The following is a 27,220-nucleotide window of genomic DNA, read 5'->3' on the forward strand; positions in this document are numbered from 1 at the left end:
TATCCCCACTTTTCTGCGACCTCCTCTCCCTTCACAATGCGTCTTCACAAAAAGGATGTTTCTGCGCCACACCCTGTACATGACACAACAGGATGCAACATATAAAGATTGTGGTTACTAGCTTTAATGCATACATGGTTGTGTGTAATGGTATATACGGAGAAACCTGGATATTATGTCTCTGGAAGGGCCATTTAAAATGTATGTACGTGGGGCAATCCAAAAGTTACCGAAATTTGAATTTTGCGCGTGAATGGTGATGAGTACATCGAAATACTGCTAGGTGTCTCCTCACACATCCTTCTTGAATCAGTGTGGCAAGCGGCGTCGAGTTGAGTGGTTGGGTTTATTGTTGGTGAACGTATTTCCATTGTTGTGTTTCCATGAGTTTGCAGTTTTGCGATGGCTGACCTGAGAGAGCAGCGTGTCTGTATAAAGTTTTGTTTCAAACTTGGGAAAACTGCTGCAGAAACGCACCAAATGTTGAAGCAAGCTTTTTGTGAAAACAGTTTAGGCCAGACACAAACTTGCAACTGGTATAAGCATTTTAAAAATGGCCGAACATTGACTGATGATGACGATCGTTCGGAACAGCCGTCAATGGGCAAAACACCAGAAAATGTCGCGAATGTTAGGGATCTGATTCTGCATGATCGTAGACTGACCATCCAAGACCTCTGTAACACCTTGGGACTAAGTTATGGTACATGTCAACGAATTTTGTCAGAGGAACTGAACATGAGGAGGATTGCGGCGAAGTTTGTGCCACGACTGCTGCAAAATGAACAGAAGCAGCATCGCTTGGAAGTCTGCAGGGAACTTCAGCAACAGCTTCAAGAGGATCCAAACTTTCTTTCGAAGGTTGTCACTGGTGACGAAAGTTGGGTTTATGGCTACGACCCTGAAAGCAAGCAGCAATTGTCGCAATGGAAGAGCCCTTCTTCACCTCGGCCAAAAAAAGCTCGACAAGTCAAGAGCAACATTAAGTCCATGTTGATCTGTTTTTTTGATACTGACGGGATTGTTCATAAGGAGTTCGTCCCTCCTGGTCAGACAGTCAATAAAGAGTTCTATCGCGATGTTCTAAGGCGTTTGAGGGAGGACATGAGGAGAAAACGTCCAGAGAAGTGGCGCATGAACGACTGGGTACTCCACCATGACAACGCACGACCGCATATGGCTTACATTGTGCAGGAATTTTTTGCTAAAAACAAGATGGCAGTTGTTCCCCATCCACTATACTTGCCAGACTAGCTCCATGTGACTTCTTTCTCTTCCCAAAAATGAAAATCAAGTTGAAGGGGCGAAGGTTTGATACAGTTGAGGAAATTCAAGCGGAAACGCAGATGGTACTAAACACCCTAACAAAGAAATATTTCCAGGATGCATTTGAAAAGTGGCAGAAACGCTGGGATCAGTGTATGCGCTCCCAAGGGGACCGCTTTGAAGGTGATGGTGCAGAATAAGATCTAGGTAAGATGTAATAGTTTTTATTAATATATTTCGGGAACTTTTGGATTTCACCATGTAAAATTAAGGAAACAATAATTTATGTAGGTATTGAAGTTAAATACACTAATTTTATGCTGTATTCCATTAAAACTGTAATGTACTATGGTTCACTTCTTCCACATGTCCAGTAAAGTGAATTTAAACCACGTCTCCAGCAGACAACTCTCCATTTCTTGAAATGGCGACTGACTGTTTCAGGCTCTTCCTTTGACTAGGGAACCTGCCACATTGTTTATAACAATTTTTGGTGTCCCTCCTGTTATTAATAGTGTAGCCAGTATACTGACTGGCTACGATGTGGATGCTGGAGGGGTGAGAGTTCGAGTCCCATAGTGTAAAGAATTTTCTTTCTATCATCCAGACAAGCTCTGGGGCCCACTGAGCCTCCTATCAAATGGGTACCAGGGGCTTTTTCCCTGGGGGTAAAGTGGGAGGGGTGTGAAACTGACCACTCACCCCCAACTAGTGCTGAGGTAAAGAAAATGGGGGTCTATACATCCACTCCCCCATACACCTTCATGGTGTAGTGCTTAATTAGTCAAACACAAGGACAATTTTACCTTTACCTCCTATTATTAATGTGTTCAATGTTGCAGTGCAATTCATAATCTGGCAGCCAGTGCAGCATATGGTTCCTTATTTCCATCTAGTTAAGGTAGAATGTCCATTTATTCTTGAAACGGTAACATTTTTCCTTGTCTTTGGTCCACTCATTTTGATGAAAAATGAATCACAACCAGAAACTCCACTAAAATTGTTCGTCAGTTCAATCAGCAGTAGATTCAAAATCAACACTAAGCATGTCGAACTTATAACTCGCATCACAACTCATTCATCATTACCCACACATGGCCATGGTGGGAAACATGTCTCCGCTCTGCTGGCACAACTTTGGAAGCCATAGAATAGTAAGGAAGAGTACACATGAAGACAATAGATGAGGTAGAATATAATATAGTTGTCCATATGCTTAATTAATTATGCATTATGCCATGAAGATGTATGGGGGAGTCAGTCTCTAGATCCATGTATTCTTGACCTCTGCACTAGTTGAAGATGAGTGTTCACATCAGTGGTTCAAGAAATTTTCCTCTTACGATTTTCATTTTGAAGTACATAAAACAACCACAACAGGCCTAGTTTGTGCTCTGTTTGGGTAGGAAACACAGTTGAATAATTCCAGGAAAATTTAACTTACTTACTTACTCATGGAGCCGAGCCCTTCTTGAGGATCCGCCAATTCTGCAGCTACTTAAGAATTTCCCAGCATTTTATGGAACCTGAAGGTTCATCACCATGTTCACAAGAGCCCTCCACTGGTCCCTATCCTGAGCCAGATTTATCCAATCCATACCATCCCATCCTATCTCTCTAAGATCCATTCTAATATTGCCCACCCACCTACGCCTTGGTCTTCCATGTGGTCTCTTTCCTTCTGGCTTTCCCACCAATATCCTATGCACATTCCTCGTCTCCCCCATTCGTGCTACATGACCTGCCCACCTCATCCTCCTTGACTTTATCATTCTAATTATACTTGGAGAAGAGTACAAGTTATGAAGCTCCTCATTATGCAGTTTTCTCCAACCTCCTGTGATTTCATCTCTCTTTGGTCCAAATATTCTCCTCAACACCCTGCTCTCAAACACCCTCAGTCTATGTTCCTCCCTTAATGTCAGAGAACAAGTTTCACACCCATACAGAACCACAGGCAAAATTATAGTTTTGTATATTATAATTTTTATGTTTTTGGACAACAGACAAGAAGACAAAAGGTTCTGGATTGAATGGTAGCAAGCATTACCCGAGTTCAATCGCCTCTTAATTTCCTCCTGAATCACGTTTTGATCTATTATCGTTGTTCCCAAATATCTGAACTGTGCCACATTTTCAGAACATCTGTTTCCTATCTTTATGTCATGATTTTTCCCTGCATTTTGGTGACAAGACAGTAACATATACTTAGAGGAAAATTTAACATTATACTTAATAGAAATATTGGTGGTACCAATGAAAGCGTGTTAAATGTAGGAAAACATAGATTCAAGGGGCATAAAATCTGGGTTTCATCTGTGTGTGTGTGTGTGTGTGTGTCTGTGGCACACTTTTTTATTCACAAGAACACAGGGTGGTGCTGAGATGTAGGTATTACATTAATTCAGTTTGTAAAAATAAACCTTATGTGGCCCTGTTTATTATAATGGGTGTTGTGTTACTTATTAATTACATATGAAGCTTAAATGGATTGTCTCCCACCAGAATCCATATTTGTTACACGGGCTGTAGTATTCTCAGTTTGCTTGCAAAATTTCAGTGACAAACTGGTCTGGTGAACGCTGTCATATGGATGAAGAGTTAGAGCATGATCGCAGAGAAGACAGGAAGAGGAACTGTCACAGTGCCTATGATGAAGAGTTTGATAGAGGGAGGGTAAGTATTAGCTGTCTGACCTTTGTCAGAATGTACTCTGAAGGCCAGTACATTTGTTACATAATTTAAACACCTATTCCACTGTATATCAGAGCCTAGTTTGATGGGTCTGTTGGATGGAATCAGAAGGCCTTTATTAGCAACAGTGGAGAATTTTAAGTCATAATCTTTTGCTTAGAAAACAAATTTAGAATGTGGAGATCTGAATATGCTCACAGTGTTTGATCCTGATATATAACATGAAGCCGCTAATGGATATAATTTTCCTTTCCTCAGGTGAAGAAAGTGAAACACCATCATTCAGACTCTTATCACAGCAAGCTGAAATACAATCCTTTCCAGGAGTATCACAATTACAAACACCAATGGGGGAATAGTAATGGTGGTGGTTATTATCAGAAACCATACAGGCCGTACAATCATTACAGTACCTACCAACCTCGTCATAAGCAATATGCTGGTCGAAACAAGGGATATCACAATGGAAATAAATTCCATAATCATTACTCTAAGAGAGATCGATGGAGACAATGAGTGGTGAACATGTAGAAAGGATGTAATGTGTTTTTGTAATCTCTGATGAAACTGAATTTATTGGTGCATACAACATATAAAGAATTTAAGTTGTTTAGACCCATTAGATGTTACAAAACATCTGTTCACAGACTGTGAAGTGAGAAATATCATTTATTTCCAGACCAGAACATAGTGATTGTGCACAAGTTTTGAAACATTGCAGCTTCTTCCATTGCTATTCTCATCTGTGTTTTTATCACATTTCAAAACAATGGTTTTCACCAGGAGAACAACCCTTTTTTTAATTTTGTACTGGATGAATCATGTATCATGGAACATGGGTGTTACATGTAAGGAAACTTCTGTAGTGTTTTAATAAATTAAAATGAAAGCATCTAATTGCAAGTAAACTATGTTTGATTTCAGTAAACAATAACAGCTCATAATTCATGGCACCTAGATCAGGTTTGACACACACACACATTCACAGTGCATACCATGTAATAGCTCATGGGGGTCTTCTTTGTTTTGGTTAACTGACTCTGCAGTGGAAACAAGTGGAGGATAGATACATTGCAAAGAAAATGTTAACATACAACCCAGTAAAATGATGAAGCGTAGGGCACCCACAGTCAAGATAGAGGGACCAACATACTCTGAAGAGGATGGAACAGGCAGAGCATGGCCTAATTGACAGAGGCTGATGATGAAGAGGTTAACCAACTGAACTGTCACTGTCTGTAGAGCAGTGTTCTTGAGAAGCTAATACATAGTTGCTGCGCAGCTAGTGAAGAAATTACTGTTCTTTTTATGGAACCTCTAAGTTCTTTGCCATTTTCACAAGAGTCTGTAGTTAAGAAATGTTGGTCAGAACAGTATGCTTTGTTTATTGTGAGCATTATTAACAGAAATAGTATTGTAAGATACTTGGCTAAGTATCCGTGCTTCTTGAGATGTATGCTGAGACAGAGTGGTGTTTTATAGGTGTCCAGATCTTGCAAGGAGCTGCTTATAGATTACTGAAATGCATGTGATCATATGATTATCAGATTAAGCCATATAATTGCAATGGATTGTTTTGCATACAAGCAGAATATATTTAAGTTATGGTTCACACCATTCAGTCTGGTGGGTGGTTGCCAACATCTCAGAATAACATTGCCTCACTACTACCCAGAACACAGGTGGCATGTTCGTCTGAAACGTTGATAACCACCTACCAGGCTGCATGGTATTGAGCCAGAAGACCACAATCTTACCTTTGTTTACTGTGAAAACCTTAAATCTCAGATGACCAGAAGGAGAAATCTGCATGACATTTTTTGAAGACAAACCATTTGTTCTGGCAGAATGTGTTTCATATCTGCTGCATTTAAAAAAGAATTGATCTTTGTACATTAATTAAACATTCCTGATCTGGCAGTACAGCAGTGTGTGCAGAGCCAGAGATAGTGAAGTGACAGTCTGTTCATTGGAAATGACAAAATAGAATCAAGCCCAAGACTGAAGTGAGAGGATTGTTCTTAAATTCTGTTGCAATATCCTTATGGTATATGACAACAAGATTTGCAGCTTACACAGTCATATTGGCAGTTCCTTATCTGTGTGAATAACATGAAGCTCGTGTTATTTAGTTTAAATGGACAGTATGAACACTGATGAAGGACTTTGTTTGCTCCTTTGTGGACAGCCATATCACAGCAGTCCTCCCTACCTCAGTAATCCTTCCAACACTGTTTACTGTAATAACAGTTCTCTCTTACTACCGCTGGGAAGTCTTTGTAAAATGCATCAGCCAGATGTCAGCTAGGTTAGAAATTTAATTGGAAGTGACTGGAAGTGAGTAGTATGTCAGCACATGTTTTGATGTAATGGTCTTGCTCTGCAAGTGGCGTATTAGTCTGTATGCAGGTATACATTTTTTGTAATACTTTGGAATTATCATTTCAGTTAACTTCCTATGTTGCATTATTATGCTGTCATTGTTCAAGCATAATATGACATCGAATCTAAACTTTCAGGTATGCATAATGCAGTAAAAGTCTTACGATTGTGAGTGCTGATAGAATAAAAATTGTAGTAATGTATTCTTGTTATATACATATTAATGGTTTATAAGTATACAAATGCCAAAGTAAACACAAATTGAGAAATATTTGTTGCACTTCTTACCTCCATCCATTATGTTACTGTCCCATTCTGTGTTAACTCATTACATGTCATATTTCCCTGACATGACTCCACTCAGAAGTTTTCATTGTAACTTGTAAATGTCCACAAATCATGTAATTCACAATAATTAAAAAAATGTGGTTATGTTTGAGAATAAAGGTTATTGGCAGGTAATGTTATCTCCCTGAACAAGAAGGTCTCTACTTTTTTATGCATGCCTAGTTTTGAAGTGTGTGAAATGTTAAAAGGAAGATGATTTTGACTGATAACTAAAATTTTATTCAAAGACTTTTTTTTTTCTAATTAAGGGAATGGAAAGGGTGAGAGGGGTTCAGGAAATGCTTCAGCATGTGGCTCATTCAGCAAATGGTCCACCCACAGTAATGATAAAGATTGGTCAAAATAGTGACCACAAGTTTTTAAGTTAGATTTTATTTGCTTAACCCATATGTTTCATGCAGATGTCTCATTGTAGGCTGCACTCATATTAGTGTGCTTTCAGTAGTGAATTTAAAGTAACTGAGCTGTTACACTGCAATTAGTGGTAGGGTTGAAAGTGTTGTTGCCTTTAGTTGGCTAGCCAGTGCCATAGTTTTGCAGTATTGCTGGTTAAATGAGAATCTTGATTATGTAGACAAGTGTATGTTTATTTTGTAATATGACCCATAATTACCAATTCTTGTCTCCATGAGGAAGCGTGTGCGTAATTCATTGTTCTCATGTAACTTCAAAAGTTTGCAAATACTTTCCCAAACTCTGTAGAACTGTTCTTGAACACTGTCAGTTCAGCTGAGCATAGTTACATTACATTATGATACAAACATGCCCTTGGAAAGCAACCTAATATGTATGTAAACGTTTTTTGTTTTGCACACATTTTTACTTATAGCAAAATCCAAATTTAATTAATTGACTTTTTCTCTTTAATTCAGGGTTTCCACTAAATGAGTGTAATGCAAAGTTATGACATTGAGGAACAGTTGCATCCTATAAGATGGCTTCTGAACTCATGATGTGCATGAAAGAGAACAGAACCTGTTGAAAAGAAAAGCTTATTAGAAGCACATATGTAATACTAAATGTAATTTTCATTTCACATGACAATTTTTTGTGTTCCTGTGTGCAGAATTAGCAATAACTTTTGAGTAATTAATCATAAACCTTAAGGAAAAATGAGATTTCCTAGGTAACATTAGATAGACTCACATACTTCTAGTGGCTGACACAGACTGATGATAGATTTATTTGCATTACATCCATATTTTATGATACAAGGGTGGATAAATTTCAGTCAGCATGGCCTAATAACAAATCCAGTGTATTTAATGCATTAAGACAAATGCAGGCTTATGTTCTAAAATGTGTATTCTTATTACAGAGAACTATAGTATTCAGTTAGAACATTTGTGTTTATCATATGACATCTTTTCATGCTGTGTAATGTTGGTGGCTCCACCTAATCGTGGTGAGGGGGTTTGAGTATGCCAAGGACCCTGAGAGCTATACCAGCGGTAGCGTAGCTACTGGCAGGGCCTCCCTTGCTGGACAGGTCAAAGGGTAGGCATCAGACGAAGAGAGACACCAAAAACTGATGCCGGAAGCAGCGTCATCAGCAGCGACTTCAAGCACAGAGTAAATAATGCTCGAGATGGTTCAAGTTCGTATAGCAACAGGCGTGACCAGAGTGGTTTGAACGGCTGTTGTACTGCGATGTGGAAAGCAAATGGAAAAACTACCACATTATCACTTTTCCTGGATAGTCTCTTTCCAAAACCAGAGATACCATGTATGCGAGATGTTTCATTTGAAGGAGAAAGCTCTAGATCGCATCAAGTGGAGGAACTGTTTTGGAAGAGACTGTGGACCTGTCGTCTTGACAGATTACTGATGAATGAATGAATGAATGTTAGGTGCTAGAACACTTTAAAAATCAGGAACTGTTGTGTATTTATGATGAGGTTCTGGCCAGAGAAGATACATCACAGTGTTATTATGGAGCTATTCAAACAGAAGAGAGTTTTGGCTGGTTAGTGTGTGCCACATGAAACTGTCATATATTCTATTATGTAAACACCTAAACAGAAAGTAGAGAGACTATTCAGAGGCACAAGCTTTTACCTTTTACTTTACTCTCATATATAACACATCTTGACATTGCGCAGTCATCTCAGGTATAGCCTACCATCCCAAGCAGGACTTTGCCATATCAGGTACACAAGGTATGAGTACTTAGCATTGATTAATAATGAGATTTCCTAATACATTAAATGTTTGTTTTGTTCATGAGACTATTAAATATCCTTTAATATATGGCAGTTTTCACTCTTCCCTTTTGCATAGTAGCCACATACTGGACAACCACCTGTAACAGTCCTCCTATTCTCGTCCTCGGACATAACCTCGATTATAGTTGTGGATGCCATGTGGTCCTACAACCACGTCGAAGTGCTGGGATTGGCTTCAGAGCAGGGAAAGGGAACGATGTCCAAGGTGTGCGCAAGAGATTCTCTTCAGAGCTTAACGGGCCATGCTCTAACGAGAGAGGGTTTGCTGAAGAAGTCCCTGGATTACACTTTGATGATGAAACTGAACTTGATTTATTGTCCAGCACTACACACTTTCACAAGTCAGTCACTTTAGGTTGTGGATACAACTGTACACAACACCCAATTGTTACAATGGATACACTGAATATTATAAATGCTGCACACTGAATATCACATATACACACTTATCTTAACACTACTACTGTTACTATTGTATTACTATATATACACATACTGAATCTTACACTCTGATGATTTGCCTAATGCCATCTGAAATCAGTCCTAGCGAAACTTTGGAACATCCTTCCCCATGGCCTCCAGGTGTCTCTTCAGAACTCCCCAAGCCTCCACGGGGCACCCAAAATCCCCAGGTCTCCATAGGGATCCCTGGGAATATGCAAGTATTTGAAGGGATATTCAATTTTTAAAAGGACTCCCCAGGGCTATGGAAGAATCCTCAGGGGTACCAAGGACTACCCAGTGGTCCTGAGGGCTCCCCTGGGCTTTCAAGTGTTCCCCATGGTTCCCAAAGGCTCTCCAGTGATCCCACGACTCTCAAGTTCTCCCCAGGGTACCCCAGTTTTCCACATGGCGCTCCAGGATCCCCTATGACTCCCCATGGGTCCCAAGGGATACCCAGATCTTGCCAGGACTCCCCATGGCTCCTCAGGTCTCCTCAGTATTAACCAGCAGGTCTCAGCAGGTATCCGACCGGCTTCCCAGAGCTCCCCAAGAATTCACAGAATTTCTCAAGTCTTCCAAGGTTCCCCAGGGATTCACAGATTTTTCCAAGGCTTCCAAGGTTCCCCAGGACATGCCAGTAGAGCCCAGGTCTTGCCAGAGCTGGAGCACATGAAGCTGAAGAATTTCCACTGTTGAAGCCGTTGCCTGGTAAAGGCTGATGAAGACACAGCAGGCTGGAAAAGGGCATAGCAGGTGCTGTGGTGATTTGTGAATTGTGATCAGCGGTGGCGCTGTAATTGTTTGTAGTTCCGAGGCGTGTGTAAGTGGTCAATAAATCCATTCACCAATCCAAACCTCGTCTATAGTCACACATACTTCGTGACAATAATAATCAAAATTACTTGGCATTCAGTAATTATGCCAAGTTAAGAATAGTTAGACATCGCAATTTATTTACTACAAACCATTCATTCAAATAAACTGTTACGCTTTATATTAAGGAATAATCCTGTAAGTAATATGATCTGAAAACATAACGGCCGCTTATAACCTCATGCAAGGCTTGCAGTAGTGACTGTTAAGAACAGAAAGCGCGGGAGGGAGGTTTGTACACTATGCAACTGAGCTCGTCATTGGCTAAATTTTTGTGTGTCCGCTCTCAGACTTCACTTGTTTCTATGTAAGACTCCAGCAGCGGCTGGTTCGTCAGGCCATCCTCCACACCGACTCGCTTCATTTTATTCACCAATTGAGGAAAACCGCTAGAGCCTTTGAGGATGTGCGGTGCCCCAGCCGGCACTCGAACCGAACACCTCCCAAATTCAATTCAGAGGCGCCACTGCCTGAGCCAATTAGCCCGGTGACTCACTGCATAAAACAGAAAGAAAATGCACCAAATTGTTTATTATGTACAAGAATATAAATCTGCCAAAATATAGTGCAAACCCGATTTTATTACACTTATTATTGGTGAATCTTCAAACAGTGTTTTTCTGAGTATCAGGACTTGAAAGCGTATAGATGGAGCAAATGCAAACCTCCATGCATTCTAGACCACACAGATGCTGAGGTTGATTGATCAGCTTCAGGTTCCGACCTCTTTACTTCCAATTACTTCCAGTCTGCAGTCACCTGCTCACGCTGGTTCCTCGCTCGCGGATTTTCTTACCCTGAAAATGGAGACAATACGTTCGTCCGAAACATCGGTTCATACAAGATCTACAAGGCGCCACATTCCAGAATACGGCGTTAAGGCTCCCACACACAGACGCGATACTCGGTACGGTACGGGACGTATCTAATTACATTGCGGTAAATGGAGGTCCGCACACTGGCGCGGTACTCCGAGGAACGCGATATTATCGCAGTCGCTCGGTAGACCGCTCGGTATCGCAGCGGTAAATAGTCATGGATGCGTCTTTGGAGGAAGAAGTTTTGCTTTTAGCTGTCGCTCTTGATGAAGACGAAGGTGAATCCCGGCAAGTACTTTACTGAACACTAAATCTGCGTAGTTCTTTTCCTCCAAATATTCAGTATGTCATATTGATTGATTGATCAGTTATCTGTCAGATGACAGGTCCACAGTCTCTTCCAAAACAGTTCCTCCACTTAATGTGATCTTCTGTTTTTGGAAAGAGACTATCCAGGAAATGTGATAATGTGGTAGTTTTTCCATTTGCTTTCCACATTTTTTTTTTTTGACTGGAGTGGCCGAAAGCTGTCCGAGGGCACCTTGGGCCAGCAGCCTGCCGGGGCGCCGGGGACGNNTTACAATTCCATAACGAGTCTCTAATTAAGTACGTATAAGTGGTTGCTATGTGTGTTCGTATTTTAGGCGAAAGAGACGAATCGCTTGGATTCATGATATAAACTTGTCAAGAGAGGAACTGGGGGAGTTTTATACACTGATACCTCAACTCCTGAAGGACGAAAAACGGTTCTATATATATTTCAGGATGAATATTGACAGATTTGATGCAATTCTGAGAGCCATCGGGCAAGAAGATATCACTAAACAATATACCAATTGCCGGAGGCCTATTCTTGCCATTAAGTGGAGGATTTTTTTGATACCCATAGAACTGAAAGAATGAAATATAAAACACTTTGTATCAGCAGCGTCTTTGCTTCATAATTTTCTACATCTCAAAATCTGTGATGAAAAGTACAGGGAAGAACTGCTACGAGTGGAGCCATTAGAAGGAGAAATGTTCCCTATCCAACCTTTACGTCTCCCAAGGGTGGCAAACGTTAGCTACGCCATTAGAGAGCGGTTTGTTGCGTACTTCAACTAGATGACTGTCCCTGGAATTCGTGTTAGTGAACGGAACTGGTGCATAGCCTACAGTAAGAATGCCCACAGTTACTGTATACTTAACCCTATATAAATATATACAAATTTTTCTACTTGCTGTCTCTGTTCATTGTAACAGCCAATTCCTTCCACTTTCTATCCTTAGCACGTGAATCCTTGAACATCGGATGACGAGTATCGTACAGTAAAGCATTTTCTTTGACGAACTCTATTATTTGTTCCATCTGCCTACCCATGTCGTTTCACGTACGTATAGATACTGATTGAGTGTGAGTCATGGCCAGCTGGTTATCGGGTGTCAAAGATTCCCGAGGTTCCCGAGTGTCGCGGCTGTGTGCGCGGCCCACTCGGTAAACAACCGCTTTCGTCCCGAGTGCTATATCGTCCCGAATCGTATCGCGTCTGTGTGTGGGAGCCTTTATCCTTAGCCACCGCCGTGAAAACCTCAAATCTTATAAATTGAATATATGTTTGTTTGTTTACCCGAGTACTTTATGATGTGTATTTCTTCTGGTCTAGTTATTAGTCAACATCACAAATTTCACTTTACCCAAAGGGAGGATGATTTTGAATGATATTTTTGAGAGGACGTAGAACGCTCGTGGCTTGCGGTAATCGAATCAAGTGACAGAAACAACACTGAAAGCCTGATTCAGAATGGCCAAGATTATAACTTGGAACCTCACGGGTACTAAGCAAACGTTGAGAGTACTCAGCACCCATTCGACACCACGCGTGTCCCCCGGATCTTATCTCCTATTTTCCCCTGTATTCTCCTACGTTTTCCAGCACATCCCTTTCCAATACCCTTCCCCGCAAAAATCTGTAACTATTTACATTTCGTCCCAGCAGTGGCATGCGGTACTATTTTTGGTAAGGGAAGCAAGTTGCACTGTTGAAATAATGTGAGTCTGAGAGTTTTCATGTCTTTCAATGCTAATGAAGGTTGTTTATAACACCAAACCCAGTCTTGTTCCATACATTTTTTTCATTGAGAAACAATAAGAATGGCCAACAAAACAGTTTTCCTATATTACGGCAACCGGATAGCCACTCTTTTTTAGAATACTGTTCCAAATTAAATTAAATTGGTTTGTGCTTTAAGTTCTGGCAACTCGCATGTCGGTCGTTCTTATTTTATTTATTTTCTTTTCAGAAAAATCCCTGCTATGAAACCCCAATTTTAAAAGGCTTTCGACTGCACAGTCGCAGTCACGTTGCCTGCCATCATTCATTTTAGCTGTTCCGTGTGCGTGTAGTCTAATCACTCCCCTCCCACTTGTACCACAATATCACACTTGCTTCTCTTAAACGCGGATAGCTCACAAATACACGTACAATCTTACGCCATCTAAATATGAACTTAACAATATTTTAATAAAACTTAATGTTACCTATAACACCGAACAAGACAGTTAAATTTCATATAACCATCGAAATAACACAATCCTTCGCTTCTATATCACAGGCCTAGCCAGCAAACTGAAATTCGGTTCCCTGACAACTTCGGGTGAGACGAAATCATACGAAGATTAATGGAAGGAAACTTGGTCCCTACCCCCAAGCAGGGGAAGGGAGGAGGCATGTGGCCTTGAGCACACGCTAAAATGTTCAGAACATGACAATATTCACATCCTTATTATTCAAATTGAATTATTTATATATGGCTTCTTTTCTTTTCATTTCTTAACTACGGAAGCAATAATTCCCTTGCTTCCATGCACGGCACGCCACTGCTTCCAAGCTACATGTCCAGTCCATCGCAACCTGTACATAAATAACCTAACAGAACTAGACAAAATATAATACCATCCCTCTTATTTCAGTTCTACTCAGATCCGCTTTCCTAAAAAATTGTTTTCTAACATCTGTAATTCTTCCCGTTCCCTTGAAGTGGCCACCACTTTCTGAAGACAAAACGTAACAGTAAGGAATATTGTAACTTTATATGTTTCCCATCTCTGTCGTTCTCCAAAGTTTAAGGATGAGAACAGTTTAACTGGGCGTTTATGATTTATTAAAACCGGCATATTGAATACCCCTGGGCTCTATACTTTAATATAATTCTGTGACTCTCCTTACTCTGGCAATTTCTCCCTATTTAATTGTATTGTCGTATAGCATTGCTGCCCCTGAGTAGCTCTGTCAATAAATTAACTGGGTATGGGTACAGACGACCGGGGTTTGATCACCAGCAGTGCAGACATTTTCTCTTTGTTTCCGCATTTAAAGGCCTGGCGTACCTGGCGCCAACAAATTTGTACATTATTGTTCTTTCCCTGAGAGTCCTACCACACATGGGGTGTAGAATGATCGGATCATAACCTTCATGCCGTCATACACACCCTGAGCGTAAGAGTTAACACGCCGAATGGAACACGTCGCCACTTGTACATGAGAATTTCAGCCCGAGAACATAGTCAGAGAAGCAATATGTTACATCTATATCTATATAAAACGTTACTTTGTTCCGTTATTTTAAAAAATTGTCCTAAGCACTCGCAAAATGACTCTGTTTCTCACTCTGTGATAAAAGCGAGGTTTCGTAAACAAGTAGTATTTCGACGTTATTATAATTACTTGTTTATTGAATTTTAAATTAGAAAAAACCGCACTTCGCCCAAAATTTACTGATGTCTGTATATTTGCTGTGTTATTTTTTTATTTCGAGCTTGGAACGTAATTTGTATTTTACGGGAGCCGCGCTGAATGTAAGTTCACCGTCTCTGAGATTGACACGTGTCGAATAATTCTCGTTCCTCCCCTGGTCAGTGCGACTTGTCAGTAGGTTACGTCAGATGGTCGCTTATCGTTAGTGAGTGAATGTGGGACTCGCATGTCCAGTGATATGTTTGTCTGAAACTACATACTTTGGGTGGCAAAGCAGCCTGCAGTACCGTGAGTGGTGCTAATTCGAGGATTTGCAAGTATCCGTGGCTTTATATTAATTGAGATTAATTGAATGTAGTGATGAAAATTCGAGAAACCACTTTGAAATACTCGTAGTTTGCTTGGCGAAGAGGTTGTGGTACATTCCGAACCGACGTTGTTTCCGAATATTACAGTGTTCATTACATTTATTTATAACAATTTGCTAAATTCTAGTATTACCATTTCGATTTAAATTCCCTATATCATTGCTAAGAGGTGCATAATTACAATTTGCAGGAGGTAATTAGCATCAAGAATTACGTGAAAACTTGGACGTAATTTTTGATGACAAAAGTGTTTAATATTTTGAGTATTATAAAAGATTGGACTAATTTAGAAGTTCATAAGTATATGTAAGTTTTGAGGTTTTCACGGCGATGACAATGAAGAAAGTCGTCTTCTGGGTTTAGGCACCGTGTATTCTTCGTTCCTCCGAAACGTCGGCCAAAACGAAGAATACACGGTGCCTAAACCCAGAAGACGACTTACTTCATAGGTATATGTTTGTAACATTGTAGAGTAACTCGCAATTTGTTCCACTCCAGAAACTGCACAATTCGTAATTTTCGAGCAGATGTATGAATATGGAGGTTGGATTGTACTACTTTGTAGTCATTTTGGGTTTGAGGCTTTGGCGCTTTTGTGAACATATTAAAAGTGATATACATTAGAAAATTAATATCATGCATTAACAATTACGGTACTTTAAAAAGTTCATATTCATTTATTTTTAAGATCTTAACTTCAGTAGTTTTAGATACGCAAGTTTGTTGAGGTTCGGAGATTCAGGGGTCTATCAAAACTAAGCCAGGGCTTCGATGTGGTGTCGCCATTTGCGTATCTTGTTTCGTCATTGGAAGACTGTATTTCCGCCACTGTCTAGCAAGAGTGACGCCTTATAATGAGGCTACCTGAGATACACACGGTAAGAAAATTCTCCTGAAACAAAGTGGCAGTGTAGAAAGTCTTACTACACGTATGTGGATCTATTTACGTACATATTTCTATCTTGTATTATGTCTGTACTCCATCGCGATCGATAGGTATATTAAATCGGTAAAGTTTGAAGCTAGGAAGCTACTGATCTTTGTTACAACTTAATATCGTTGTTGGATGTCTATCACTAGATACTGTTTTACAATTGCTTATATAAGACTTATTTCGAAATATGTTTATATTTACAAGAAATATCACACAATAATGCTTTCATTCCGTCAAATTATGTGTAATTCTTATAACCCGTAACGGTTAGTTTCTTTACATGCGAACTATTCGTGTACTGAATTGGTGCACTATTTTACTTAACGACATTTGACCTGACCTCAAAAACTTATAGGCTATTAATGTGAGAACTCATACCTTTACATACTTCTTAGGGCATTACGCTAAATTGCGAAAAACTGCAAAAATGTACCTCTTAACTGGGATCAGATTTCTGCTCTTAAGGTACCTGATCATTGTAGCAGGCAGGTTTTCAGTGCGTGGATCGCGAGTTTCATTTCGTGGGGCTTTATGCTTATGCTCGTGTGTTTACGGGAGTTAATTAAACTGCCTTCCCGCAAAATTGTTGAATTGATTTCGAGGAAGAAATGATATTAAAGATGTGGAAATATTTATTCATGTGTATGGCTTATTTAAAATGTGATTACATTGGTATTATGAAATATTGTTCCGCTAACTTTGATATCACGAGGTTCTTGTGATATTATTAATCGTTTTCTGTTTACAACCTTCCATGGAGGGTTCTTATTCTGTGAAATATCGAATTGTGTGTTTGTCAAGGAAAGTTATAATAATAAATGTCCAGCTATGTACAGCTTCCGGTTGCGTATATACATATTCTAAGTGTTTCGTCCTAAACTGGGAAAGGAAATATGATAAAAAATCACACGTTTCCTGTGTTCATACCTGAGACCATATTTATAAATAGTTTATTAAGGAGTCGTGTGTGTTTTTGTAGTCATATTGCCCGTTACAGTTTATTTTTAAAGGAACCTTGCATATTTCCTGCAGTGCGATTAAATTTTATTTTTATGATTGTTACTAATGCAAATTTACAATATGATAATGGGAATATTAGTGACATGTCACGTGTGAAATTTAACAGACGTAAGTTCGAGTGCGTGTGAAGTGATACCAGCCGTTACGTCACGGCCTGTAAGGAACTGTACTGGCCGCACAGACTCGGTGATATCCGTGGAACAAATTTCCAAGAGGACAGTTGAAATTGCACGCGTCGATCGGGATAAGCGTGTGCCGTTTGTGATCGCAACAACCATCTAAGTGTTTCTGATAGAGTGTTGTGATACAATATTTTGTCAACGGCTGCAACGCTCCGTGGAAATGACAGGGTCCGTCCGACGAAGACTTCGAAGCGGGGACCGTGGCAAGAGGAGTTCCTCGCAAATCATAACGTTGAGAACAAAACAGTGCCGTGCGGAACCTTTGGCGCTTGTGGGCCCATCCGCGGGAGGATGGAATGGGTACTTGCAGCAAATCGGGTTCACCGTAGCATCGTCACGGTCTTATCGGGCTAGTCCGGCCCCAGGCTGGTAATAATAAAGCAGCACCGTGCCAGGCAACTCAGTATCTGATGCGGTAGCCGCCATGACTCAGGGCTTAGGTTAAGGTCGAATTTGACATCCTGTGTATTTTATATATTTGTTGATTACTTTGTAAGATGTTGTCTTCCCGCCCTCCCCGTTAGGTGCCCAAGATAGATTATCTGCTTAGGCGACATCCAATTTTGCCCGTCTGCTAGCATAATGGATGCTTATTAGGAGAGTTTAGGTTTTAAGTATTTCTTTTGTGTCAATTTTTATGGCACAGGGTGACAACATGACAGGGTTCGGTCGGCACGACAATGAGATCAGTGCGAGAGGGAGAGAGATAAAGAGAACTTTAACGGTCTCTTAAATTATTAATTGTATGAAAATGTTACATATCCAGCGTTGGTGAAACACCGGCCTCCCATTTACATGACCGGTTCGCTCCTGTAGAGTTCTGCAGTGTAATGCGAGAAGCACAGAATCAGGTCCCATTGTCACAATATAATCCCGCTCATCATCCAGAAGAGTGTTTCCGCAGCGTTCTGGTCTCATAACTCCCCTTAACTTTACGGAAGTACTGACCTACCCCGAAAACAAGAAGTATCATATACAGTTACATAATTTTGGAGAGCATAGAAAAGAGAAAAGAAATTTATCGTGAAGTGATTTTGTGTGCTGCATCCGATATTATGGACAGACCTTTATTCTGGATTTAATCTTCTCACAGCAGTGACTTTAAAGCGCTCTCTCTCCGGAGACGTAACGCGCTGCAGTCCGGCAGAAGTCAACCGACGTTTCGGAGGAATATATCAGTGTATGGCATTGCCTCACTTTTGAACACCGCATGAAGATGGTGGCGATATGGTCCTCCGAAACGCCGGTTTACTTTCACCGCACTGCATGGCGTTACGTTCCAGACGATAGGAATCTTCGCAAATATTTTCTTTACTGAAAATTCTTACTGGTGCTGAAAATTTTGGTCTTATGATAAGTGTATGGGGAATGGGTTTTGGGGTGATAATTTCTTTGCTTATTCAATTACACTTTCTAAACTGAATTTTTCCTTCTCAGTGCCGGATGGTGCAGCAATTTGTAAGCTATTCCAATGATGCACTGCAACAACATTTGCTTGCCTGCACTGATGTGAACCACAGAAGGCTTCGCTCTGGAGCAGGCAATTTTTTATCCGAGACTTGAACCCAGGACATCTTTAATAGAAGCAGCAGCACTGTAATGCGTAACCCATTCGCCACCAGCTCCAAGTCTTCTGTGTCTGTGCACTTCTCACTTCGGTGCCCATGAAGGCTGCTATCCTCAGGTACTTGGTGCCGGGTATCGAAGCACGTTTCACCGAAACGTCGACAAACTTATAATTTATACTAGACAACACGACGTCACATCCCAGAAGACAGTATTATACAAGTTTGAGGCGCCCCATTGTCTAAGACGCAATTTAAATAAATAATTACTAATTCATTCAATATATGATGCTATCATAAAACATTTATTCAAATTTCTGTTGTTTTTAGTCAGTTTTTTCGGTTGCCTCCGGTAATAGTTCCAGAATCCTTGAGGGGTGGGGGAGCTGCTCCCAGTTTGAGAAACTGTGGCGTAACTAAATTACTATGTGAAGCTGACCCTTTCTTGAGAAGACGCCAGTTGTGCAGCTACTCAAAAGCTTCCCAACAATTTATGGAACCTGAAGGTTCAATATCGTGTTGACAAGAGCCTTCCATTGGTTCCTATCCTGAGCCAGATCAGTCCAATCCATACCACCCCATACTATCTCTCTGAGATCCATTTTAACAGTATCCACCTGCCTACGTCTGTTGAAGATTGTGTCTGTGTACACGGTTAGAGGTCCTCCCGTTTCCCCAACATAGCTTCTTCCACACTCACAGGGAATACTGTAGATGCTCTGTGCCGTCTGTTGAGGACCTCTTTCCGGCCTGGTTCTCATGAGTGAAATTTTGAAAGTGTACGTAATTAGTTTTGAAGATGGTCGTAATGTTGTAACGATGTTTGAATATTTCTGAAACGCCATTTACTTATGGATTATACATAAGCGAAGGGGCCTCTCCTCTTGATACGGAATTTATAACCGACTAAACAAAACTTTGGGAATAACCCTAAGCTGAAAATCACTTTCAGGTTACAAATTTCATTATACAGATGTTGTCGTTCTTGGCATGAGCTCTATTGCGAAGATTCTAAATCAAACCTCTTTTCACATGCGGCGGATGGTCAGATTGGAGGTTGAGATATCGGCCAGTGTGGGTCGGTCTGTTTTCTACATATTTTAGTGACCGGTGTCGTCCCTTTCTTGCTGACAGATCATCTAGAAAAGTAATCGTACGGTACGATTCCTTAAAAAAAGACTGAGTTGTCCCGACTCCATAAAGTGTAATAATTTTACATAATATTTTGTCTGAGTGTGAAACTTGGTCTCGCACATGAAGCCAATAACATAGGAAGTAATCCAGAGTGCCAAACATCATCGTCAGAATCTAATGGAACTAGTAATTTATTTGAATCTATCAGTACTACAAGTTGAAGAATTTAAACAAAATTTTCGAGCCATGAACGTGGTTTGTGATTGATCCCAGACCGAGGCCACGTTGTTTCAGTCCCGCCAAGTTTATTGTGCTCTGGCTTAAAAATATTGTGGGGGCAATTTCTTCTATACATTATGTAAACTTAATCAAAATAAGTGAAGTAGTTTTCGACAAAACTGGCATCTGACGCTTGGGTCCCGCAGGGCGCATGTCGTTACATTCCTGAAGACACTGCCTCTGCAGATTTGTGTAGAAGATTATGTCCATAAATTAAGAAAAATAATGGAAATCAGTAGAAATATTTTCGAGCAAATCTCAGTTTTGTGTTTGGGAGCCCCTGTGGAGGGCCCATATTTTCGGAGTTAGAATGTTCATATTCATCAGGCGTCGACATATGGTGGATATACTCCAAAATACCGAATATAAATAAAATCCTTCCAATCTTTCTGGTGCTGGCGAGGAGTACCTGCAGAGGTACAGAGGCACAGAACAATCTAAAAATATAGGGCGTTCAATCAAAGAGGAAACTTCGCAACACCTCTCACCGAGCCCAATATTCCTCACAGATTGCTGCTGTAACTGTAACTAAGTTTCCTTCTTAACTGATCGGTCTGTACTTTTCTCATTCTGGGATGCTTAAAACGTGTAAATATGTAAATAAATGGACACAGAATATTCCGTGTTCACAGTATTTCCTTGTACTACATATGATATGGACTTAATATTACTCCTATTCAATAACTCAGTTTTCCGTCTGTGTCTATGCAGAAGCTCTGGTGACTATGTAGGGTTGCGTCGTTTTCCTGTATTGTCACGTATGTGAGGTTGGCGTGACTGATGATAATGAGTTCTAGATCGGACGACTTGGATTATTGAACACTTCTTCCAGTTTACAATCAATTATAGCGCTGTCACTAATCTTCACAATTCACTAGAACATAACATGCTCCATTCTCGTCCTTGTTCTCCCAACTAGTCTGCAGTCTGAGTCAGTGTCAGAGTCAGAGTCAGAGTCAGAGTCAGAGTTACTTTACGACTGCCGATTTACCGCCAATAAATTAGTCTTGGCGACAACCTCCTTGAGACTCCCGACCAGCAACTATTTCAACTGAATTTTTGCTTTCAGAATTATTTTGTAACATCCTCTCTAGCAAGAGGATGGGTCTGTAGTTTGCAATTGCTGCTGGCCCTCGCCAGTACTGTCATTCTCAGGTCTCAGTCCCGCGGGACTCATGACCACAATTTACTGTCTAAGGTTCGAGACTCCACCAACCTGGAGGGCCAGGTCCCCGTATTGATATCCCCCAGGAAAAGGGTGACCGCCTCTGTGGTCTAGTGGTCAGATTACCTAGCTACAGATCCAGAACTCCCGGGATCGATTCCGGACGCTACCAGATTTTCTGAGAAGTAGTGGGTCTGGAACGGGGTCCACTCAGCCACGTCAGGACAATTGAGGAGTCACTTAAATGGAAAAATAGCGGCTTCAGTCTAGAAACCCGCAATTAACGGCCGTGGGGATTTTACTGTTGTATACAATCATTGTAAATACAAAGGTCTATGCAATGCCTATCCGGCATTCTGTAGCATATTCTTATAAACATCCTATTCCAGTGTTTCTGAATCTTTCTCAACCAGTAAAATGTCTGAAGAAAAATTCTACGGACCACTAAGTTATGTAGGCCTATTTTTAAACCTGTGTGGTATTACCAACATTTAGTACATACTATGCCATCTATAACATAATAAATCTATAAGAATGTTTTGAATACATATGGAAACATAATTAATTAAATTGGAAGTAAATTATTAAAAGTGAATCACCATTGAACAAAGTTTTAAGCTTTATTAAACGAATGAAGAATATGATATAATTAATTTTTACTTGCTTATTTAATTTTAATTTGTTTTGGTTGTTCATGATGTGTATTTGTACCAACCGTCTTACAGTGCACACAATTTCACCTTTCTCTTCACTACATGTTTCGGCACTAATGTGCCATCTTCAGGTGTGGTTTTGTTTACGTCAAACCATTGCACTGTATGCACTGGTGATCTGGTGGTCGTAAAAGAGAGACTGGGAATAAGTAAACAACGGACAGAGTTCATCAGGAGAGGTGCGATCTCAAGAAATCAAGCGAAGTAGACGGTAAAGAGCAGTATCGTGTTGAAATCTCAAAAAAAGGTTCACAGGTTTGGAAAACTTAGACTGGCTTAGACACTGAGGTGGCCGCGCCATAGCTCAAGCTGTTAGTCGTTGGCTTCCCACCGTGGCGGCCCGGGTTCGATACCGGGGCCTAGTCAAGCGGGATTTGTGGTGGACAAAGTGGCGCTAGGGCAGGTTTTCTCCGAGTACGTCGGTTTCCCCTGCCAGTCTTCATGCCACTAATTGGTCCACAGTCACCCTCGCCGAAGTACAAGTAATATTTCTGTATCTCTTGGCCATGGATCAGTAATGTTACTAATTCTCACCTATCCTCTAACTTCACGGATTGCTAAATGCCTATTACTATCACCTGCTGCTATAGGTGAATTAACTATGACCTCTTTGACGTGTTTCACCGTCTCTGGCCATGTGCATGTGACCGCGTGTCGCTGTATGTGAGGTTGAAGTATTTAAAATAGTTGAGCCGACAATGTGCTTGATATAAACCTGTTGTGTAAAGTGTTTATGTTTTATGGTAGGCTCTGTCTTTTCATTATGTTCATTTGTCGAGAGTTTTAGAACGTGAGATTTTTTGCAGAGTGTAATTTTTACGCAGAGAATCGTATATGATGAAATACCGTGTTATTATTTGAGGTTATATTTTGTGAGAAGGGAAAAAAGTAAATGGAGAAAGGTGACATTAAATGCCCGCTTATGTCATCAAAACATGAAGATAAAGTAGAAGATTGTAATTTGTGGACGAGGTAAGCGTTGTTTCAAACTGAACACACGTTTTCGGGAAGAGCTTTGGTGAATTTCAAATGCGTACCTTGTTACGGTGTGTTATGTCACGGCCGATGTCGTTCGAGACTCTTGCTTTAAAGTTACAGATTAAGAAATGCATTGTGTTTTTATTTGCAGTTTGTATTCAGCTTACTATTAATGATCATTGTTCGTTCAGTATGGATAAAATTAAGCACCATGATAAACTAATGTTACTATGTACGAGTAATGCAGAGTAATCCGAGATGAGTACTAATATTATTACTGAATGAGTTGTGAAGATCGTGTTTTGACAAGAGAGAGCCAGTACAGAGGTCAGAGTTGATGAAAACAAAGTACAAAATCTGTACTTCAGAATTAATGTTTTGCTTAGTCTCATACATATATACAATTACACAGCTTAAATGTCCTGATATGGAAAGATTGACTTACGTAAATACACTTTATAAGCTTCTTTGTCTTTTATCCCCAATTTTCCGTGTCTTCCCAGTAAACCCAGCCAAGGGGGTCAGAAATTGCAAGCCATTCTTCCTGCTAGTAACAGTAAACTACAAACAGTTTTCATCACTAATAAATGTTATTACATTGAGTATTCTTATGCTGAATCACAGAAGATGTTCAAAGTGATGTTCCTCTACTTAGGCAAACTTAATGTCAAGTTAACATGTTTCAGAACTCTTGATGAAGCCCTTTGTGGAAAATGTTTGAAATTGTCAACTGTTTTCTTTCAGTTCTGTCATATGCTGATTGTTGACATGTCCATTAGCATGCCTTGCAAGCAGAAGTCACCTGGGTTTAAGTGAGGGAACGCAAAGGCCTCTGATCGATAAGTTGGTTACCAAACACTTCTCTTAATGTAGGATTTGAGGTTATCACAGCAGTGATTATGAAGCGTTCTGTCTTGTGGAATGTAACACTGTGCCGTCCATTGAAAGTCAGCTGGTGTGTCAAAGGAACATATTACTTCAGTCTTCAGGGTCAAAGAGTAAGCCAAGCAAGAAACCACTTTGTTGCTTGGTTTACTTTTTGATCATGAAAATGGAGGCGATATGTTCCTCCAAAATGTTGCCTTTCACCATACTGCACTGTGTTATATGCCAAAAGATATAACTCTTCTCTTTTCATAATGCTGACATCAGCCCATCAGCCCTGTGAGCTGTGGCATTTTCTTGTATGTAGTAACCAAGTTTTGTATCCATCTGTCAGTTCTTCGAAAAGGGATTTAAGCCTTAAATTTACATGATGTAAAGAGTTTATGAGTTCATTAAAAATGAATGGCCTGATTGTTCTCCTGGAAATAAGTGAACACCAAACTCTGAATTTAATATCAGGAAGTGGATATCAGCCATGCTTATCGCCAAGAAAAAAAAACTTTCAGATTAATGATTTTGTGAGGCATGTGTCCCAGTCTCAGAATAGCAAGTCTCTGAACAGCAGTTTTCTCATATTGTCACAATATTCGAAATCTCATTGCTGTATGTGCAGATCGTAGTAACACACTGAATTGTCTGACTAACCGCGTCAGAGGTTTCCTGGGTTCTCCTCCAAAGGAAGTTACAGTTTCGTTTAATTTTTTCCATCATTTTGTTCTTTTTATCCAGCATTGATCCCATATTACAAAAACTTTTACAACTCCTCTATCATTCACTTGCTAGGAATTTATGGTAGCATATTCTGTAGGATGATTTTTTAGCAGATATTTCTACTAGGAACACGTTGCCCAGAACTATACACTCTATTCTCAGTGTCAATTCACTATGAGGAAAAGATGTCAAATGAAATGATGTATGATATCTTGTGCATGTTTCACTAGAAGAACATGTGAAATTTATGCTTGCAGCAAATAAATCTTGGCCAGCTCACTTTCCAAGTTCATTCATGGTGTCATACATTGAGGACTCTGTGTAATGAGAGACCACACAGGATACTCTACCCAGACTGCTTTTAGTTTAGAGTTGTAATATCCTCTGTATTTTTTGGAGCAGCTAGGTTATGAATGGAGAAGTATACTTCATTTTTCGTACTTAAATTTTGCTTTTACACTAAAATTAGCTCTTCAGAAGGGTTTCAAAATTTTAATCAGATAATGCTAAACTCTCCGGGGGGAGGTGTTTCTAGAGGAAAGTGCGAAGATCAGAAGGAACATCACGGCTACAAGATTGGAACATGGATTGTAAGGACCTTGAATCAAGCAGGAAAATTGGAGAATTTGAAAACGGAAATGCAGAAGAATGAGGCATCTGTTTTAAATGTCAGCGAAGTGCGGTGTAAAGGACAAGGTGAAATAAGAAGCGGTGATTATACAGTGTATTATTCTGGAGGTGAACGGGCTGAAAGAGGTGTGGCAATAGTGGTGCATAAAAGTGTAGTGAGGAGTGTTGCTAAGAAGATTGGTTGTAATGACAGAATTATTGCTCTGAAGTTAAAGGCGGAACCGGTAGATATACTGATTATGCAAGTGTACATGCCAACATCAGAGTATGAAGATGATGAAGTGGAAAAAGTGTATGACACAATTGAAGAAATTCTTCAGGAAGATGGAAGAGGAGACACAAACAGCATCATATTGGGAGACTGGAATAGCATTGTTGGAGATGAACCATATCAGAATATTGTTGGATCACATGGACTAGGAAGACGGAATCACAGGGGTAAAATGCTTATTGACTTTTGCGAAAGAAATGGACTGATTGTTACCAACACTTGGTTCAAGAAGCCAAAGAGAAGACTTTACACATGGAAGGCAACTGGGGATTGGAGGCGGCATCAGCTGGACTACATCTTTGTGAAACATTGATTCAGAAACAGTGTGAAGGATATGAAGACGCTGCCTGGGGCAGATATTGACTCTGACCACAACTTACTGGTTGCCAAGTTTTGAATCAGGTTGAAGAAAATTATAAGATTCCAAAGCACAGACCTAGATGGGATTTGGAGAAGTTATATGCTCAAAGACAAAGCATGCAGGAGACCCTAGAAGAGAAACTCGGTGCAATTGAAGGTGAAAGCGGAAATGCTGAAGCGCAGTGGAACAATATAAAGGAATGCATTTTAGATAGTATTAGTGAATTGGTTGGTAAAGTTGAGAAGATAGCAAGAAAACCATGGGTTACACAGGAGATGATGAGTAAAATGGAGGAGCGAAGGAAATGGAAGAATGTCAACAATGAAGAAGGCAGGAGGAAATACAGGAGACTGAGGAATGAATTGAAAAGAGCCACGGACAGGGCCAAAAAGGAATATCTTGAGAAGATATGTAATGAGATTATGGAATTTCAAAGAACAGGCCGTTATGATTTGATGTACATGAAGACAAAAGAACTAGGATGGAAAGAGAACCATGGGATTCAAAATATTGGTGTCGAAGACACCCAGGGGAATAGAATAGTAGATCAGAGGCAAGTGCTGAAAATTTGGGAAAATTATATTACAGAACTATATGATCAACCTAATTGGCCAGAAACCTTGGAAGTGGAACTGGAAGAAGAAGTAGATACAGATGAGAAAGGACCATATATTTTACAAAGTGATGACATGAGGAATGGGAAGGCTACTGGAGATGTGCTTAAGTTACTGGGAGAAGGTGGTATGAAAACACTGACAAAACTGATAAACACCATATATGAAACTGCTGAGTGGCCCAAAGACTTTACAGAAGTGACAATGATTGCCTTAAAGAAAAAGACAAAAGCTACAAAATGCAGCGACCATCGCACAATAAGCCTTATTGCACATACAGCAAAGATAATAGCAAAGATACTTAAAAGAAGAATTGAAAGGAGAATAGAGAATATACTTGGAGAGGATCAGTCTGGATTTAGAAGAGGAAGAGGAACCAGGGATTCAATTGGGATGATGAGAATTATAGCAGAATGAACTTTGGAGATAGGTGAAGAACTGTGTGCTTGCTTTATAGACTGGCAGAAGGCATTTGACCGTGTAAATTGGACCAAATTAATGCAGATCCTAAAGGAAACAGGCATCGATTGGCATGAAAGAAGATTGATTAGTAAATTGTACATGGATCAGAAAGTTAGAGTGCGACTGGACAGAGGGAAGACAAGAAGTGTGAAGATTGGAAGAGG

At 40.1% G+C, this 27,220-nt stretch overlaps 2 protein-coding genes across 10 annotated transcripts in view; both read left to right on the forward strand.

Moving 5' to 3' along the window:
• Window positions 1-5,224, forward strand: part of LOC111868929 (ubiquitin carboxyl-terminal hydrolase 36) — a 49,178-nt gene extending 43,954 nt beyond the window's left edge. For all 4 annotated transcript variants that reach the window (XM_023860052.2, XM_023860051.2, XM_023860053.2 and 1 more), the window contains exons 12-13: window positions 3,827-3,942; window positions 4,219-5,224. In XM_023860052.2, the coding sequence (XP_023715820.1) occupies window positions 3,827-3,942; window positions 4,219-4,476 (374 nt within the window). In that variant the 3' untranslated portion in view covers window positions 4,477-5,224. The remainder of the gene's footprint in view (window positions 1-3,826; window positions 3,943-4,218) is intronic.
• Window positions 5,225-14,985: 9,761 nt separating this feature from the next.
• LOC111868922 (solute carrier family 17 member 9) overlaps window positions 14,986-27,220 on the forward strand; it is a 38,308-nt gene continuing 26,073 nt past the window's right edge. Inside the window, exons 1-2 of one of the 6 annotated variants that reach the window (XM_023860039.2) lie at window positions 14,986-15,101; window positions 18,726-18,972. In XM_023860039.2, the coding sequence (XP_023715807.1) occupies window positions 18,953-18,972 (20 nt within the window). In that variant the 5' untranslated portion in view covers window positions 14,986-15,101; window positions 18,726-18,952. The other 5 variants (XM_023860042.2, XM_023860040.2, XM_023860041.2 and 2 more) reach the window with 5 other exon arrangements.

This window comes from Cryptotermes secundus, unplaced genomic scaffold (genome assembly GCF_002891405.2).
Source record: "Cryptotermes secundus unplaced genomic scaffold, Csec_1.0 scaffold898, whole genome shotgun sequence".
NCBI lineage: Eukaryota > Metazoa > Arthropoda > Insecta > Blattodea > Kalotermitidae > Cryptotermes > Cryptotermes secundus.